The sequence below is a fragment of the Copadichromis virginalis genome, linkage group LG8 (genome assembly GCF_057382275.1).
Source record: "Copadichromis virginalis isolate Kocher_CV1m ecotype Utaka linkage group LG8, C_Virginalis_male_GT1.1, whole genome shotgun sequence".
NCBI lineage: Eukaryota > Metazoa > Chordata > Actinopteri > Cichliformes > Cichlidae > Copadichromis > Copadichromis virginalis.
The window spans coordinates 26678160-26697955 of record NC_140625.1 but is presented as its reverse complement, the minus strand read 5'-3'; the positions used below and the strand labels follow the sequence as shown (position 1 = coordinate 26697955).

General features: G+C 41.9%; 1 protein-coding gene across 2 annotated transcripts in view; it reads right to left on the bottom strand.

The window, feature by feature from the left end:
- The window catches only part of etv4 (ETS variant transcription factor 4), a 36471-nt gene extending 18422 nt beyond the window's left edge, over positions 1 to 18049 (bottom strand). The window contains exons 1-4 of one of the 2 annotated variants that reach the window (XM_085466830.1): positions 17899 to 18049; positions 17193 to 17283; positions 17018 to 17065; positions 10530 to 10583 (exon numbers count right to left, since the gene is read on the bottom strand). In XM_085466830.1, the coding sequence (XP_085322956.1) occupies positions 10530 to 10583; positions 17018 to 17065; positions 17193 to 17283; positions 17899 to 17955 (250 nt within the window). In that variant the 5' untranslated portion in view covers positions 17956 to 18049. Of the gene's footprint in view, positions 1 to 10529; positions 10584 to 17017; positions 17066 to 17192; positions 17284 to 17503; positions 17598 to 17898 lie in introns of those variants that run through there. The other variant, XM_085466831.1, reaches the window with a different exon arrangement.
- Positions 18050 to 19796: the final 1747 nt, after the last annotated feature.

Below are 19796 nucleotides of genomic sequence, written 5' to 3'. Positions count from 1 at the left end.
TCATCTCCTCCTTCCTTATTTTGTCGTATTCTTTGCCATTTGCACCCTTTTTTGAGCCCTGTGTAAAGGGATAACCCTGAGCTAAAGACAGGGTGGAGATGCGCTCTTACATATGTAAATGTTGGCTCTTAGAGGGGGAGGATGCAGGGTGAAAGGTGATGGTCATGGTTGAGTGCTTTAGGAAGTAGAGGGATAATTACATTGGGTAGGTTTCCATTCAACAGACACCTACCACAAACAAATGGCATAAGCAAGCACGATCCCCACACAGACTCTTCACTACACAATGGTCTCCTCAGCTGAGCCATATGGAGTTGGGGTGAAAATGTCAGGAAACACTATTGGGGTTCCACACAAAAACACAAATAGTACTGACACCGACTGATATTTTAAACCAGTTTTTGCAAAAATCTCTACGATCGCCTTGATTGAAAGAGACAGAATGATGGGATTAAACTTTCATGAACTGTATCAGTCAAAAATATTTTAATATCTTAAGTGAAGGAGCTGCTGCGTGCAGTTGACGAGACCTGGCTATGAACTCTTCCATCTTATTTTGGACAGATTATTTCCTACCATTAAAGGCTCTAGTGTAGGGAAATCCAATCTGAAGACAGGAGTGCATCTGGAGAGTCTTACGTTGGATGTTTATATGCTGCTTGGCCAAGTGCTAAGCCTCTGGAAGTCTGCAGCACACGACAGCCTCGCTCACAATAACTCATTGGACATCAGCCTCGGTGTCAAACAGGGTGACTGGAGCTTGCTAAAGCGAGGAACTTGTGAAGCGTAACGTAAATACACACTTAATGCATCCAATCATACAAATAAGATTCAAGTCGGACTCTTGGAGGGATCTTCTCGGGGTTATCTAGAGATCTGGTTCCCGTCTCACATGAAATGTGCTGTACATGGCAGAACGAATGACACGTGGCCTCAGCGTGCTGCACAGCCACGTTAAAAGCAAGCTGCAAAGATGGCCTACACCTGGTCTCCCACTCTTTCCAATTGATCTCTTGTGGTGAGTGATCAATAATAACAAGGATGCCAATTATGCCATGATGGTTTTAAAGGTTAAAAAGGAAGTTATTGATTTACAGAGGCTGTGAATCACGTTATTTGCTTAGTGAATACATTGTGGTGGAGACATAATAGGAGAATGCCTGGCACAGTATAAAAGAATCTAAAAGCATTTAAAGTGTAGGTTACATCAAACCTATAATGCATGTGTTGACAGTCAAAGTTTTGCACAGACTGGTGGATTTTACTTTGTGAGACCAAGCTTATGGTCTAATTCTAAGTTTATATAGTTTGTTTTGTGTGGGTTCTCTTTTTTAAACACTAAACAGATAAAAATAAATAGATCGCAGCTGTGTACCTGATTTTTGAGCTTCATATTAAATGACTAATACCGCATGTTGAAGTGAATGTTTTGGCCTAGTAAACAGAGAAACAAATGCTTTATTGCATTACTTCTTTCAATTTTTACACCATTTGTCATGGTCAAAAAACGGTCAAGTCGATGTACATATGGAGACCAGGGATAGCGCTAACATGCAATTCCTCAGTCCAAAAACGAGCTAGTGTGATTGCACATGCTCATTAGGATTCCCTCTCTGCTTGTGGAAATGCTGTGTTACTTTCTTTCTGCAGAGATTCAAGGGCAAAAGTAATTTGCTGTAAGAAATTCACTTTTTGGACAAATAGAACAGAAGTAGTTTGCTTCTGTGTAAAGTTCAGATGAATGAATTGAAATTTACATCAGTTTATCCAGTAAAAATGAACCATGATCAATGAATATGAATGACCCATCCTTATACAGGTGCTACCAGCTAGAACACATTTTTTAAATCATGGGTGCCATATTATTATAAGCAATCATATTAGTAACAATTGCAGGAACCTTGTTTAATTGTCTTTCTTACCGTTTCACTAAACTAAATTTTGTAATGATATTTAAAAATTAAAGTACATCTTTTTGTAGAAAATATATACATCTTATGTGTTAAAGAACTATTAGCTTAAATACTGATAGTATAGAACACACACTGTATCATGCATTACATCACACACTTAAATATATCATGAATTTCAATTCTTTTCCTTGTTCATTTTTCCCAGTTTAGGGCTGCATTTTTCATGTGCATTTTAAGAGTCAAAAGTGCCCAGTAATTGTGAAATAGAGCACCAAGGGCAAATCTTAAAAATCACCTAAATCTCATTTATCAAAGACAAGCTATAACTATAGCTAAAATGAGTGTCTTCCACATGTATTTAAGAACACAAGATTGTAACATTTGACTGCACAAATTACTTGTCTTTATCTAGAGCACGTCTAAAACCTTAAAGGGGGGAAAAATAGAAGTTTAAAAAGTCAAAATCTGGTCACAATGTGGTACTGACTTTGGCCGAAGTTTCTACTTATGTGTGAAAATGTGCAAGAGTGAGAGCAAAAAGAGAGCGAGGGAGGCTAGGCGAACCAATGTGATCCAGACCGTTTCGAGCCTGTCCAGTGGTGCATGGAAACATGTGTTGGGCATGTGTGCATGCTTTTAAGGCCACTGCACAATCAGGAAGACGAACTCACCCTCGTCTCTGGGAGCCAACGGGCTCAGGAGTGGCTTCACTGTCTGTCTGCTCGGGGGAGGCCCAGGAGTGTTGGCTCCATTAGTGTCTGCTTTATCAGATTTACAGATCATCTTCTCTCATCTGATAATGGTTCAGGCTACTTGAATATTTAAAGAACGGTTGTCAGATAGCTGCCAAACAAGCCTAACGAGATTGATGGAAAGTACTATAGTATCAGTAGGGCGGAGAGATGATTTCTTTGGATAGCACAGTGGCACTTCTGACAAATGTTTTCTGGACTTTGTTGGCCGTTGGAACGCCTCTGGTGCACTATGTTGCATTGGCTAACAGGATGTAGATCTAAATGACACTAAACATGGGAACAACAGTGACGCTACAGTTTTGCAAGCATCATAGTATCACTTCCCATTTTTTGAAATCGAAACAATATTTTTTGAAAGGGGTGTAATTGTTGTCTTAACAACTAAACTTAGATTTCTTCCCCCAGAATTCCTCCTACAGTACAACCTTGAATCCTCAGTGAACTGGATCAATTTGTATTGATATTGCTCTCGTTATAAGAGAAATGGGAAAAACTGAGTACGAGGGAGAGAAAATAAAGTATCAGGGGATCAGAATTTAATTGGTAAATCTTCTGAAATCATATGTTTTCCCTATTGTCCACTTCACTTTCAATTGTGCAGCGCTGGCTTTTTATAAATGGCCATTGAACAGCCATAAATCTTGGAGCCTTATTGCTGTTTAGTGCAGGCGATACAATACATTCCTGTCTTGGGACGTGCCATGAGAGGGACATCCCGTCACAGGCGAGAGGTGGATGTAATTAATCTGGAACAATATTGACTCTCGACTCTCAATCCCTCAGCCCCCAATATAGCTGTCCCCTCTTAATGTTTAATGTAGCGATCGATCCACCCCCTCACACTGTTACTGAAATGATATAATGAGCTGCCCACCTGGGCATCTCGTGGATGTGAGTGTGCAGTCGTTCACGTGTTTGTGAGAATGCATGCCTTTACGTATTTGGAGGTGAAATCTACCTCATCAGAAGGAGGAGATAACACACTGAAAGGCCGGGACACCTTCCTTGAAATTATCAGTGAGCATGCCACATCCACAGCTCTTCCCGCACTTCTCAGAAAGCCCCCACCCCCGGCCCTCTCGATAGTGATCTTGACCGTAATGCTTCGTGGCACGTTTGACCCGCTCCTAGCCCTCCACTTTCCCCTCCCTCTCCTACAGACTGATTTATCTCTGCTTTATCTTTATCAAGTCATCCATCCACCCTCTCCATCTCCTCCTGTTCCTCTCCTGGACTAGCGAGGATCAATATCAGCGTACGCCAGCTCTCAGCTCACACTACACACCTTCTGCTGTGTGTCAGCAGGTTACTATGCATTGACCTCCTCTGCTCAGAAGCTGGACGTGTTTGGTGTGTTGATAACTGTGTTTGCTGAACTGTCTGGTTGGCCATGCAGCTACTAATTTCTTTGTTTTATCGTAAAACTGATGGAAAGGCAGCAGCATTGGTACAAGGAAAAAAAATTAGAGAGGAATGACAACACAGGTGGTTCTCAAGACAAATTTAGTTTGCAAAATTGCAAAATATCAAAGTCATTTTCTTACATGAGCTGTGAAAGCTGAAGTTGCCCCCTCTCAGTTCTAGCACATAGTGTCAGGCTTTGTCTCTTAGACGACGGTGCTGTCTGGGTAGCCTGTGCAGAAGGGAGCACATGATGCCCACTTGCTTACTGGGAATTCACCAGACTTTTACTGTCCAAGTTATTCTCACATGGGCTCAGTTAGGCATAACAAGTACTTTGTGCTAACAAGCCGGCAGGTTAAAGACTCCTTAACGCCTCAACTGACTGTGTTGGAGCTTTGTGTTCTCTCAAGCAGCTAAGCTGGGTAATGTCTAAAAATGTTGAGCGCTGCGGTACACATGATGATGGCCACCATACAAGGGACAAAGCCAAATAATGGTTTAGATGGGGTTGGGTTAAGTAAAGTATAAACAGTGCTAAAGTCTGAGTTCTGTCATGGACAGTCAAAACTTCTGTTTGGGAAAGTTACAAACTTAAAGTGATTATGACTTCAGAAAGGGTTGAAGAAGAGGGGGAAGAAGTGGAGCTGAAAATGTTGGGAATAATTGTAATTATACTGGACAACTGTATATGTACTGTAGATGGTCATTTTACCAGTTCTCTCTTATTTTAAGTGTCTTACAACTTGTTTTTATGCCTAACTGGAGCAAAACCCTATAAACTTTCAGGATATTGAGATTGAAGTGGACTGAAGGTAAACTAGACTCCTGCACCTGCCCTGGGTTTCGTTTTCGGGCCAATCACAGGTCTTTTCATACGGATTGGGTGAGTAAAGTCTCCAGATGACTTCCACCAAGGTGAATGGGGTTCGAGTCTGTTGAAATTGCCCTGGTGTGGGTGTGGTCTCTTCTGCCTAAGTGCCGTCCGTTGGGTACAGCTGACTCCAATCAGCAGTTAGAGGTACTTAAGGCCAGAGAAAGGTGAGCTCTAGGCTCAGCTGGTGAACTGTGTGTGCGCGCATCCTGCTCGATTACTCCTGCTCTGTGGAGAGGAGTGTGTTTGGTGATTAACATTTTGTTTTACTTACTTTCCAGGGCTTTGACCAACTACTGAGTTTTGTTGTGTTTCCCTTTAAAAGAGTGATAGCGGCTTGACCGTCTCTTTGAATTAGTATTGTTGAAACGTTAATAAAGCCTTTTAATTAAACCAGCTTGCCTCTTTCTCTCCTTTTTCAATCCGGACACTTTTTTGTTACTTCCCCTCATCCCCAGGACCTTTAGGGGGGAACGTAACAAGTGGGGGCTCGTCCGGGACGTCTCGCACCCGAAGCAAGAATCATACGCCTTGTTACGTTCCCCTCTAAAGGTCCAGGGAATAAGGGGAAGTAACAGTCTCGTGTGAAGCCAAAAGTAAGCACCGACTTATTTTTAGCTTTTATGGAACGTGGAACGTGTACTTAAAAGAGATGCCTAATTGTCAAATCCAAATTGACACTAAAGTTGTAATAAACACTGATTATCATAACAGCCAACATGTTCAAACTGGCCTTTGTCATTGCAATTGCTGCTTCTTCCTATTATTATTCAATCAAGTTAAGCTACTGTTGTTTTTATGGCCTCACCCTCTTCCACGGCATCTGTTCCCCACTTTGGTCTGTGCTCTCCTTTAAAAGAGAAAAATTCCAGCTGCAGAAAGCAAAGCTGTTCATGTAAATAACACAGAAAGAGACAGGCATGCATATGAGCATCCCATCAACCCTTTTTTCCTTGCACATACACCTCCCATCACTCTCCTGTAATAAAACACATACTGCTGTCCATTCACAGAACTATGCTGCTGACATGCGGGCTGTGCTGCCTGGCTCAAATCCCCCATGGCCCCCTGGCTTTTACAGGGCTGTTCTGAATCAACACAGGAGTTCAGCTTTAACTTCCCCACTGGAAGTTATTAAACGCCTTTTCCTCTACATTGTAGACATTACAAACTCCTTTTCAGTGGATTTGATTGCCTAAAACATGACTAAAAGATGTTGTAAACCTAAAGTAACTTTTATGTATATTTAAAAGGTCCCATCTTAACTGAATTTAGGACATTTAAACCAAACATGTGGCTCTAACTCCACCAAACAGAGAAAATACAAATAAAGACCTAGCAAAACAAACTCTCTGTATCACTGTAGTCAGTCAAAGACTGGCAGAAAAGAAGCCTGTACTTCTATAGGTGTTTTGGTAGAGGAATAACTCATGTTAATGTCATGAACGAAGGTTTACTCCCCCTAACTCAATGTGCTGCCTCAGCCAGTCTTTCACAACCAACCCATTCATAAAACTGCAGGGCTGAAGCCTGTGTATAAAAAACAAAACGTATACCAGCCCAAGTGTGTTTATGTACATGCGTGAGTAAGTGGAGGAGAAGCTGTCAAAAGAAATCATATGTTCATGTTAGAGAAATCAAGTGTTTTACTCATAAACAAAACAAAATGCCGCAACAAACACAGTCATTGAGGAAGGCTCGCCTCCCCCAGAGCGAGAAGGCGAGCGGTATCTGTGCATGTCTGGCAGGCACCTGGATGTTTTTGCACACTTTGTTGCATAGCAGCTGTATTTTGGAAAGTGGAGAACACAGAGCTGCATGTTTCTCTTTTGGGGGAAGAGGGAGCAGGGAAAGGGGGTGGGGATGGGTTCGATTCACCCATCGCCCCACGCTCCAAATAGGGCCTGATTGGGCCAGTTCGGATCCAGAAAAACAACCCAAACAAGAGGAACGCTGTGAATTCATGACAAAGCAGAACACAGGGAGCCAGAGAGCCACGCTGCTGGGAGGATTTAGTTAGAGCTGGGTTACTGGAACCTTTTCTTCTTTTTTCTACCTTCTTTCCTTTCTTTAGAAAGAGAATCAGCAACTTTTAGTAACAGTTTAAATAGTTATATTTTTAGGCAAACGTGTCAAATCTATTCTGATTCTGTCAAAGACTGATCAAAAAGGCAGTAAGATGGAGTCAGTCTATTCGTTCTATTACTAGACAGACCCTCTAATCTGAAACAAAATTCAGAAATTCCTCCAATCAACTACAGTCAACCATTGCAAAGAGATGGGTGGCAGACGAGCTGTGCTCAGTGCCACAAACTGACTAGGATTGATTGCAATGCATCATTAGAGGCTGGGCTACCTTAACAGGTGGTGAGAGGTACCTTTAGCCACCATCCTCTTCTGCTCAAGATTTAGTGCCAACTAGCATATAAATACGTCTAGAATTTAATGCACAGATTTGCAGGTGTCTGTGCAATGCATGGATACAGTCTACAGATGCGGTGTGCTAACCAAGCTTCCTCAGCTCTTCCAGATAACCCAACACTCCACCTGCTTGCCAAAATAAAGCCTCTCCTTGCTTCCAAACACCAAGATAGCCACAATGCTAAAACTGAGGCTTCAGAATAAGAGTTCACAAAACAAACAGGTGCCACTGCGGTGGCTATGTCTATGTTTTATACACAGTTTGTGATTATATCTTGCATAACTTCAGCCTTTTAATGTCGGTCAGACAAAACAAGCAATCTGACAATGATGCCTTTGGGCTTTTCAGACACCTTTTGACACTTTCTGGACAGTGTATAGAAACGGATCATGCAGCCCTATTTCATAGCATGGTGTGCTACAATTAAAGAAAAGGTTGCAAAGAATAAAATGGAAAAACAGCTGCATGTAGACAATGTGTAAGGACCCCAGAAGGACGAAAGGTAGAAATTATTTTGACAAAGTTGATTTTCAGTTTTATGTGTTCATCTCTTTTTCTTTTCTTCCCCCTTTGCCCTCAGAAACTCTCGCTCTTTGTCATTTTGCTTTCTCTCCCTTGGTAAACTTACTCGCCGAGAAGAACTGTAACAGCATTCTATAGCCACAACTTCCTATATAATTACTGCAAGGCACAAAACTAAACAATCGTCCCACACAACTCTTAAAATCACTGGATTAGTTCACATCTTGGAACACTCAGTGTGTGCATGAATGTGTGTGTTTGGAGAGAAAGACAGAGAGAGGTAGAGAGAAAAGGGAAAGGGGAGTCCAGATTTTTAAATTTGACTTAGTTTGTACAGACACAGGAAGGGAGGGAGGAGTTTGGAGTATCTACTTGAAGAGCGGGGGGGCGTCAGAAAGGGGGGGGGGGGTCTGTAGTACTGTAGGGCTTTTTTATGAATGAAGACTGAAGGAGAGGACTGAGAGAGGGAGAAAGCGCAAGAGAGAGAGAGAGAGAGAGAAAGAGGGGGGAGGGAGAGGCACACTTCCTTTTACGCACACAGGGAAGAAAATTTATGAATGGGTCACATCTCTCGAGCTGCTCCAAGTGTAAACAACATACTTGAACAAAGAACAAGCTCTCAGTGCAGGCAAAGCCTCGGCAAACCCTCCGACTGTGGCCTTTTAGTGCGAAACTAGTGACGCGTCTAAACTATTTTAATTACGCTTGTGCACTGTAAATTTGACTGACACCTCCATGTGTTTCTCCCCCGAAGGCAGTAAACAGACAAAGTAATCTGTCTGACAGTAGCGTCAGCCTAACCCTTGAAGGTGCTGTCACCACAGAAAAACAAGCATTAATCCTCACGGGCAATCACATGAAGCCGATGGAAAAAACATAGGGTGCACTGTTATCACCAATGGCTCAATTACCTTTAAGCACACACAGGCAGGTCAGCAAGTACATAAAAGTTGCATGTTTGCATAACCTTCCCTCAGTGGCAGCCTGCAGACAGAGCATGCTTGTTAGCTGTGAACTGAGGGAGAATGGACCAGATGAGATAGATTTACCAGATGTGCAGGTATTGCACAATCCCTGCTTTGCCCCCTCCTCTTCTCTAATCTAGCATTCCAACATGTTCCAATGTTTTTGCCTCTCTTTTGCCATTTCACTGGCTCCACATTTCCTCCCTTCGTCAGCACCACACCCATGCAGGTAACAACTTGACTCGGTAAACAACAATGTTTAATTTTTTACTAGGATGCTTATTCAGTGGAGGCCTCAATTATATTCCGGTCACCTGGGATTAAGGCTTTCCTTTATGTTTTTTTTTTCTCAATGTTTTTGAGTTTCCAAAACAGGTGAGTCACCTCTTTCTTTTTTAAACACTTGCTGAGAACGCCTTTTCAGTTCAGCATGGGAACAGAACAAGCGCAAATATTTAAAGTCGCTTGTCAGCTTCAGTTTTCCACCAGTCAGAGCTGAATAGAGATGCTCTAAGTGGACTCAGCGGCTATTGACCGTGATCAGCAGGGACACTGTCTGTCAACGCAGGAGTGTCTCTGCTGCGTATAAGTGAGCTGCCTGTCAAATTGAAGCCCCGCTGACCCTGCAAATCATACCCAGGTCAACCCTTAGTGGAGGCCTGACAGCTGATTGGCTGACAGTCCAGGGGGTTAAGTAGACATGACCTCTGTGTGGCCCGGGGATCATCCGCACATCCTCCTCCGCATTGTCGGCCGACACAGTGACAATATTGCGCAGGGCATGTGTCACCGAGGGGCTGAACAGTGGTGACACGGAGCTGGTTAAATCACATGATGTTTGCACACAAAAGTCACATGGAGGAAGCGCCTTTGACCGGGAACCAAAGCTGCCAGTTTTACTTAGGGGGTGGGATTAATTCTAGAAGTTCCCTTTAAGATTCCTTTAAGATTCCAGCCATTTCGGTGTCATTGCTTAAGACGGAGAAGCCTTCAATGTGCTGAATGGGGCCGAAAAAAACAAAAAACTGTTTGTAGAGCAACACGTACTCCCACCCATATCCTGAATCGCCATTGTTAAAACACACAACAAGAAAGGGAAACTCATTCAAATAGGCGCTCAGTTGTGCAGCCCAGGAATTTGCTTTTCTATTTTACACCTTCCGATGTGGACAAAAGGCCATCTTTGTACCTGGGCCCTGAATAATTTTTTTACTGGTTTCCTGGGCCGTCTCCATTCAACTTTTCAAAGGCATGCAAATGGATGGCGGCAGGACATAATGCCAGGATCCAAACTCACTCCATGTTGACTGGGTCATTAGCCCCTCTGTTTCTGCATAGCTTTGCCTCCCAAAGAGATTACTGTAACATCAGCGAGTTACAGTATCCCCACGTAAGCCTCTGGTGGCTTCACAGCCCAAATCTGACCGCTGCTTTCATCCCGTCTTTCTCGTAACATGCAAAATTCAACAGGAATTATATGAACAGGCTAAATGCCAAAGCAGAAAGATGGGGTTAGACGGGCATGTACAGCACTGTGTGTTACATGACTCAATACTGATTGAATTTGAAATTTTGTGACAAAGTGTGGTCAAAAGGCCAGAGTTTTGTTTTCTATGAAACTGACACAGAGCGCATTTCCAGACATTCGTTTAAAGGACAAAAACTGAATGTACTCACAGTTCTCAGAATGGAAATCAGGAACAAATTGCTCATCGCTGTCAGGAACCTGAGCTGAAATTAAGAAGAAACAGATTGTGTTTTAGACAAGAATCTAATATTTCTCTACCTTTCTTTCATCTCTGATGGTGTAACTTTCTTCTCTTCTTTGAAATCTGAGTCGTGCTCATTCAGGTGACCTTCATGATTTGTGTGTGTAGCATGCCAGCAGTTTACTCATCGATAAATCAATAAAACAACAACATGGATACACTGTAGATGTTAACCTGCCAAACTGGTTTTGTGTAGCATTTGTAGCAGTCACACCAAGTCGGAGAAAATACAAATTTTTCTTTGCCCTTGCGTTAAGACTATTATATAGAGGAAATAAAGTCCTTCAGCCCCCCACTCCCCCACCCAGCCTGCCCGCTTCGATTTCACAATGTTTTTGTCTATAAGTGAAAGTTCCCTCCGCCTCTTTAAAAACACTCATCTCAAACCCGTCACTAACAGGCAGGTGTTATCTAGTTTCTACTCGAAATCCCAACAGACAATACAAGCCGCTCTGGCCAAACCAGTGAAGAGATCTGTCACATGGTGTGACAAACCAGCTCTTTTCTTTTTTGATTTGTTTCCAAAGAGTTGGGGACTTTTGTCTAACAATCTAAAAGCAGTCTGGATTTCATCTTCTGCAGAGATGGCGACTGGCTTAAAATAGAAGTAGAGAGAAAACAAGGAAACTAAAAGCAAAAAGAAGAAGTGGAAGAGCGAAACAAGAGCAAGTGAAGATTACGTGAATAGTTCCCCACAAAATCAAGTCTAGATAATTTTCTTTTTGCTTGTAGGGTTATCAAGTATCTAGATTGTTTTGGTGTGCCATATTGGCTATATTCTCTTGAATATAATAGAGCTACATTGACCGACCGCTTTATTAAGTGTACCTTGCTAGCACTGGGTTGGAGCCCATTTTGCTTTCAGGACTGCATTCTTCATGGCATAAATTCAACAAGGCGATGGAAACATTCCTCAGAGACTTTGGTCCATATGACGTGATACTGAAACAATGCTCAGTCGGTAATAAAGCAGGATGCTACCACGCTTTCGTGATGTTTACACCAAGTTCTGACCTCACCATCTAAATGTCACAGCAGAAACTCATACCTGATGATGTTTGTACAATTTTCTGTTGTCCGATTTTTTCGAGCTATTGCAAATTGTAGCCTCAGTTTCCTGTTTCTAGTTGACAGGAGCGACTCCTGGTGTGGTCTTCTACTTGAAGGTTTCGCATCTTGTGCGTTAAGATATGCTCTTTTGCATGCCTGGTTATTTGAGTTACTGTTGCCTTCCTCAAAACAATCTCATCCCTTTAACATCAAGAAGGAATTTTTGCCCAGAGAACAGCCGCTCGTTGGTTATTTTTGCTTTTTGCACCGTTCACTGTAAACCCTTGAAAAGGTTGTGCAGCAGTTATACTTAAAGTGGCCGGTGAGTGATTAAAATAAAAATGAATCTGCAAGCATAAATCCCCAAATTCCAGCCAAGTTTCAGTCCCATTAAAAGCTACATGATGTGATTTAAATCCCCCAAATATTGTGTAGATTGATAAAAGGCATTAGAGACAATGGATATGTGACTTTAGTAAAGTGCCCTCCATATGTGAGAGTGAATACTATTTAATGTGAGTAATATATTAACCCAAATTATATTCAGTTACCTTTCAGTGATAGAAAAGTTTGCATCTAAGAAACAAAATACACCCAACTTACACTGATTTGTAAAAATAGACGAGTCAATACGGTGATATGTGATATCTTCATCTGATCTGTAATGACTTGCAGTGGTGTACATTTTCAGTGGGCCTGATTAGGCACTCTCTCATAATGAATCTCATCTAGGATCTAACTGAATAAGCAGAGCCAGCGACGCCAAGCCCAGGTGCAGCAGAGCTAGACAGACGCTATTGTGCTACTCTTTCCAAACCCCATTCACAATTATCCTTTTGGAGCTTTGGACTTTGAGTCACACAAACGCAGTTGAAAAGCCTAAATCGTTGGACTGCCAACACCCTACTAAGGGTGAAGAGGTCAGATACACGCACTGGCATTTCTTTTGCCAACCCTCGAGTTAATGACCTAACCCTAATCGTAGCGCAGAGCCAGAGCTCGCAACCTTTTTAATCTGGCAATGCTCCAGCTACACAAGAGTGTGGACTTTAAGTGTTTCCATTGCTTGGGACTCAAACTTACGTCATGGTACAACCTAACTGGTAAGGAAAATTTGATGGGTATCATTAAATATCATGAACCCAATCAGGGGTGTAATGAGCTACAAAAAACACACTGTGGGTACTTAAGCATCATTTACCCACTAAAAAGAGGAAAAGTATCTACTTTTTAGATAAAGAGCAACTTTTTTTTACCTTACAAAAAGACATTTGCAGATGGCACTGCAACTCTGCAACAGGACCTTTGATTGTAACCTCACCCAAGAACCACAATCTGACCCAGCGTTCGACCTCAGTGGCCTCATCGCTCGCTCTCTCACTTCATCAGTGGAGACAACAAAACTCAGACAGCGAGCGAGCAGCAGAGGCAGAGGACAAAAAGAGGAAATAAGAAATTCAAATCCACTTTCTTGTTGTCACACTCCTCCTTCCTGTGCAGAGGAAACCGGATGACTCCGTTTTGGAGCATGTTCTGATAAATGACATCGATTTCTTATATAATGCCGCATCCTGTGGTTTACTATACCATAATAATATTACCCCCTTTTAACTTTTCAGTCTTTTGCCCTCAGGGGGGAGGAATAAAGCTGCCGTATGAGACAGAGCAGGGGCCAATATTTAGTTCTGCACATCCAACAATCAATCATTTCCACTAGTTTCAACATGTCCAAAGCGGAACATGCTGGACCTCGTAGAAACGCGGGAGAGGGAAAACAAATGATGAGCATCAGGCATCATCCTGTGTGTTTGTGTGTGCGTTTGTGTCTGCACACTTTCCTGTGTGCGTATGAGCGCTTGCACGTGTATCTGATTTGTTTCCAGGAACACCTCATCAGGGACTTTGAGATGCAAGTCAGCACAAGAAGGAAAGTGTGTTTATTCGGGCACAGACGCATGTTCTCCTCGATGCTTCCAGGCACCTTGAATGACTTCCCCCCCCCTTTCTTCTCACAGTGGGAGATCCTGGGAGGAGCTAAACAGCTACAGACATACAAACCTAAAGGCCCAGAAATCAGACAAGATGTGACAAGCTCCTGAACTCTTGCCATTCAGCGCTTCACCCTTTTTGTCTCACTCCTGCTTCCGCTCTCCTTTGGTAGAAAAAAAAAAAATCCCTCCTGCAAACCAGCTTTTACAACCTCGGTGAATCCCTCACAACTGCAATCACTCATGATAAGGTCTTTAATTAATGCAACAGGAAAGGAGAGGTCTTAGCTGAAAGCTGAAAACAAGCCCCATACTTAGGGTTAAATAACACTTTGATAAAGTTACACTTACACACTTCGTTTGGTCTTTCCCCCACCCCCTCCTTCACTCTCTGTGACTCAACAATAAGCTGCCAAACAATGTTTTAAATTCCTTTAAACGCCTGGTTTATCTAATTATAGAAAGGGCCTAATTTTCACTTTAAATGTTGCTTTCTGTGGTGTTTAGCCATGCAGACAGTTTTAGGTTTTATTGTTCCAGGATCTCTAGAGAAAACTCTACAAGTGACTTAAATATCTGAAAAACTGAGATTGAAACAGTCAAACGTCCATTATCAGATTTCAAAGGGACCGTTTCTTTGGTAGGAAGTTGCTACGCGAACTAAAAAGGCCCCGTGAATTAGTCAGCGTAACCACAACACTGTATCTGGGAAGCAACATTTCAAGACTGTGAGCGCCACAAACTAAACTTAATTTAGCTTCTATGTAGTAAAGTTGTTGGCAAAGATATCTAAATGGCTTAACACCACTGGAGGTAAGTGGAGAAGGTACATTTAAGTGTGGCCTTTAATAGCCAAATGTGTGAATACAAATAGGGCCTCAGCTTTGAAGTGACTTTCATCGTTGCACTTTATTGGTTTGGGGTCTTGTCTTTTTGTTAAAGCGAGACGCTGGTGTGAAGAGAAATTGCAGGTATTTGACGCCGCATGTGAAAAGGTGTGGAAGCTAACGTGGAAACGACATTGTTTGCTGTAAACAGTAGCTGGCTCAGAAGTAGGATCTATTTAAATATCCATCTGCTGTTTGGGCAGACACAAGCGCTTCCACAAGGTCTCAGATCAAAGTTGCTTCACCTCCCTTATTCTCCTATGTACTACAGATGACTCAGAATGGGTCCCATTTGACTGTTAAAAGTAATCCAACGATCCTTAATCAAGTCAAAAGACACACATTGATCACATTCAGGTTCCACCAAAAATATGTTTACAAGAGATTTTACATTTTTTGGGGGGGGAACATGGAAGGAAAAAAAAAAAAAAAGACTCTTTTCATCCTACTAAATGAGTTAACTGGTCGACCAAAATGTTAACAGATGCTGATTAAACATGGGCTTAGACTAGATTAGCCAACTAGAGAACAATATTTTTTTAAAGCATTTTTTTTGTGACTAAGAAACATGACAGACTGCACGCTACTCCCCGATCACTCTTTCACTGCATGCACAGTGTCGTTAAGGAGGAGTTGCTAGCTACCACTTTCCATGAAATGATGACTAAAATATAATTTTGGCTGCCTTATTTGACTGAGCTACACCAGCAGTTTTATTCATATCCCCCTTTGCTTTGGCTTATTTTACAGTTGTACATGACTAAGTAATATTTTTTAAAAACAAAACAAAAACAAAAAACGTAAAACAACTACTACCACTTTATGTGCATCGGGAAACACAACGGAGATGAAAATATCCCCTAGTAGGGCATTTTGTCCTACTAGGGGTTGAGTCCATAGTGTCAAAATGAGCTGGCTAATTGATCTACATAGCAACAGGAAGGTTTGTTGCTCTTTGAGAAAAGTGATTAACTTCTTTATAGGTTAATGTATCAAAGCTTTCTATTGGCCCAAAGATGACGTGAGAGGACGTGATGGACACTATATCTATCCATCTATCTATAGGCATACATGTTTTAATGATACATCATGAGTTTTCCATTGATGGCAAACTAAATTAACAGGAGCTGATCCTAAAGTGTGGCACAAACTGTCTTTATTTGTATATTCTATTTTCATTCATTGGCTTTTAAACCTGACTGATATCCATTTTTTTAAATGTTATTTTAATGCATTTTTACTTATATAGCACCTTAGTAAATCCCTGTTTTTTAAATGTACTCATACATAAATTGACCCTTTGGCTTTAGCCCTCAAACCTTTGAGAACCATAGTTTAGAAAGAAACCAAAGACACTAAAAAACACTGCTCGGAGCAATAATTTGTGCACGACTGTCCCCAAAATTCAAAGCACAGCGCATGAAACAATCTTGAGCCTATGAACACATTAATATTTTTCAATTCCCAAATTTAACTGAGGAATATAACGCATCTCCAACTTCAAGGAAAAGTACCCTCTCACTGCATATTAGACCACCCTTAGTTTTGTGCATATGCAGCAGACAAACATTAAAAAAAAGCGTCCAACTTTAATCGTCTGCACATTCATTCTGCATGGTGAAGTTCAAACATTCAAGTAAGCAAACAGAGTAGAAAATGACCTTAAGCAGCATTTATCAGGTTGTTCTGGCTCACATTGGAGTGAATGGCATATTTTATTAATCTTCCCCATCAAAGCAATTGACACAACAAAATTCACACCCAGTGATGATCTTCTCAATTTACTTGCAGCTTTTCTGCAAATTTAAACTCACTGTCCTGCCACTGCTGTGCTCCAGGTTACCACTAAAAAAAAAATAACCCACTCAGTGACTCACTGGTTGTGTTGTTTTCCCCCTCTTGACATACAGTATAATTACTCCATTGCAGCTCACGTCATCAGTGCACTTATTAAGTCTACTAGCTGACAATCACCTCTGACTGGGCCTCATTTCATCGCTATGCGCCTTTGAGTGACACAAGCCAAACAGCCTGTTTGTTTGCATTGGCCCCTAACTCGCACGCATACTACATGCCAACATGGCCAAAATAGGGTATGCTCAAAGCTAATAATGTCCCGTCTGTGTTCACTTTTTGGAGGTGGGGGGGATTCTGAGTATTTTATGAGCATGTGTGTTGAGTCAGAAAAATCGAGATCCTGTATGGCAGCAAAACTAACCCGATTAGCTTTGTCATAAAGTTTGAAAGCAGTTCAATAAAAGTGCAAAATGTTGTGGCATAAGCACAAAAAACAGGGAGCCATGCATATCTGTAGTAGTCTCAGAATGTTTCAAGCAAATCTTAGTATCAAATAAAACGATTCTTTGTGGTTTCAGTGGTTACAGATCTGTCCAGACACATGTAGCATCAACCCCCACGGCTGTCAAAGTCACATCACAGAAATTATACATTAAGAGTCAGCCAAGTCTCACCTTCTGTGAGCCACGTCTCTTGGAGCTGGATTAAATCCTGGAAGAGGTCTGAACAGAAAGACAGAAAAACAAAGAGTGAATATTCATCGACACAGACTGACTGACACTAACCATACATCATGATGTATAACATGTAAAAAGACCAGAGGACAAAACTTCTACTCTTTCACTTTACCTTCAGATTCCTGAGGGGGCAATTCTGTGTCCATGTATTTCCTTTTCGCTGCCATCAACAGTCTATTTAGGGGCCCATTTCCTTGCGACTTCTGCAAAAGCCATAGAGGTTAAGAGAGGAAAAGAAGTGAGAAATGGACTCCCAACAGGGCATTTTAAGCACATCAGTGTCAAAGCAGTTAACAGCTCTTTACTATGGCCAGGAAAAATGGCATGAAGTGATGCAAAAGCTACCACTTGGACTGATGATGATGATAATAATAATGATAATAATAATGATAACAGTGTCATGGATTACAAATGAGATCCTACTGCAGTTGGTGAGCGTCAAGCTCCACTGAAAACAACTGATTTCCCAGTTGTGGAGGCAATCTTGGAAAAACAAACGCGCCGTATGCGTCTGAACGACGTGACCATTTGGCACACATTGACACGTTCTCCAAACAAACTCGTTCACGTAAGAAACCCCGCGGACAAACATTAAATGCGCCACATTATATCCTTTACTTTGAGTGGGTTTTTTTTTCATAGTTTTAAGCGGCTTGACAAACAGTTTCCTATTGCGCGCACGCACACACAGCTGCTCCAGCCAAAACTCGTGCAGACGCGACGCCGAGAGAAATGTAAAAAACAAAAACAAAACCCGGTAGCAGAAACGTAAAAAACCAGGCAAAAGAGAAGTGGAGAGTTAATCCGAATATACGTACATTTGCTAAAGTGTAAGGCACTTGCTGGTCCAGATATCCATCCATCTTATAATCCATCCGTTAACCGTTTGTGGTCATTTAGGCTGAGTTGAGTGAGACCCACGCAGCCTGCAGAGAGAGGAGGGAGCGCTGCTTGTGAATGGAGCTGCGTGGAGGCTGCATGCATAATGAGCTCCATTCACAAAAAATGCCAAGGGGAAGCGATGGCGAGTGATTACCCAGCGGGCTGCGGCCCTCTTTACAAATCTTCTTTTTGCGTTTGTGTGTGTCTGTGTGAGTGTGACAGACAGCTCGACAGATTGCAAGTTTCAGGTAAAGTTAAAAACAACAACAACAACAACAAAAAAACAAAACAAAAACCGAGCAACCACCTATTTACTTGTATTTGCAGAAGGATGCAGCTTTGTTAGTTAATGTGCGCAAAAAAGTTCCCCTTTCTGGTTCAAAAACACTTCGGATGTTTAGAAAAGTGCACAACATATAAGATGTGTGTATTTGAGACATTTCGTGGGCTTTTTGCCACGTCTGCCCAGATTGCCAGGCTCCACTTTTTTTTTGTAAGAAACTGCGAGGGGAAAACAGATGTTGGATTTTTTGTGAGCGTGTGTTGTCGAGAGGCAACAACTAAACTAAACCCGATTTGATTGACGCACGCTCTTAGATAAAGTTTATACCGAAGTGTGGTGACTTTGAACGCCAGCTGTGCTGTCACTTCTCCAGCATAGATGATTTGGGGGTAATATGGAGACGTGCTTTTCTGGCTCGGTCCAGAGAGACTCGTGATTGGTGGATTTCCTCTTCAAGAGCTCGAATTTCTTGCCTTTGTCCGGATGAATACACTGGCTTATGAATGAAGTCTCGGTCCCCTCTATTAGCCAATCAGAGGCCTGGTAGTCAGGATCCTAGCAACCGTAGGTGGAGTTTGGGTCTTAGCAGCCAATCATATCTCGGCAGGCTGTTAGCTTTTATACTGGATTTTCCAGTTGTTTTTCATTCACAAAAAAGAGAGAGGAAAAAAAACCCCGTCCATTCATAAAAACCTGCCCTGGCACGAAAGTCCTGACATGTTTTTCTTTTCTGCCCAGACAAACTCAAAGAACCTCATGTTGTTTACCTCATTTCATGTCTCTCCCCCATATTTATAACAAGAGATCACAGCCAGGCCAGGAAAAAGTGGAACTAGCCCTGCAGGAGTTACATAGATCAAAATAAGCTTTAAAAAAGTGACGCAAATGAATTCAGGATTAAGGATTCTTACGTTTTTGTGGTTTTAACTCTACGCCACATGATAACCACAGGATTTAAAGCTCTTCGAGGCTGAGAGAATGGGGAAGTGCTCACTGCTTATGAAACTATTTTGCCAAATTAAAGCCACAGAAACAGTTTGAAAAAACAGAGAGAGGCCAGTCAAGAGACAGGAAATCAAGTCCTAAAGGGATTTGCGTTTAGTTTCAGTGGTGAACGAGATTCAGAGATACAGCAATGAGCCTTATAAGAGCATGTGCACCCTCCTCGTCCTCATTTCTCCTCTGTTGATATTCAGTCTCCATAACAAGGGATACTGTACAGGTTATTTCCTGCTTAATGATATTTAGATGCACATTTAGATGTACACAACAGGCTATAAATATTGCATCAGCTCTGCTCTGTACTGCTACAGTAGCACTGAGCAGTTTCACCACTGAACAGGAACACAGACTCAAGGAAATTAGAAAAGATTCTGATAATTTAATTGAATTTAAGCCGCTCAGTGCTCTTCTATAAGATGGTACAGTGGGTCTCAAGTCAGGGTTTGATGCCCCTCAAAATGCTGGAAGATGAAAGTAAAGTGGTGAAAAAAAACCCCCATCAAGTTACACAATTTTGTTTTTCTTTTGCGTAAGACACAGCATACCTTT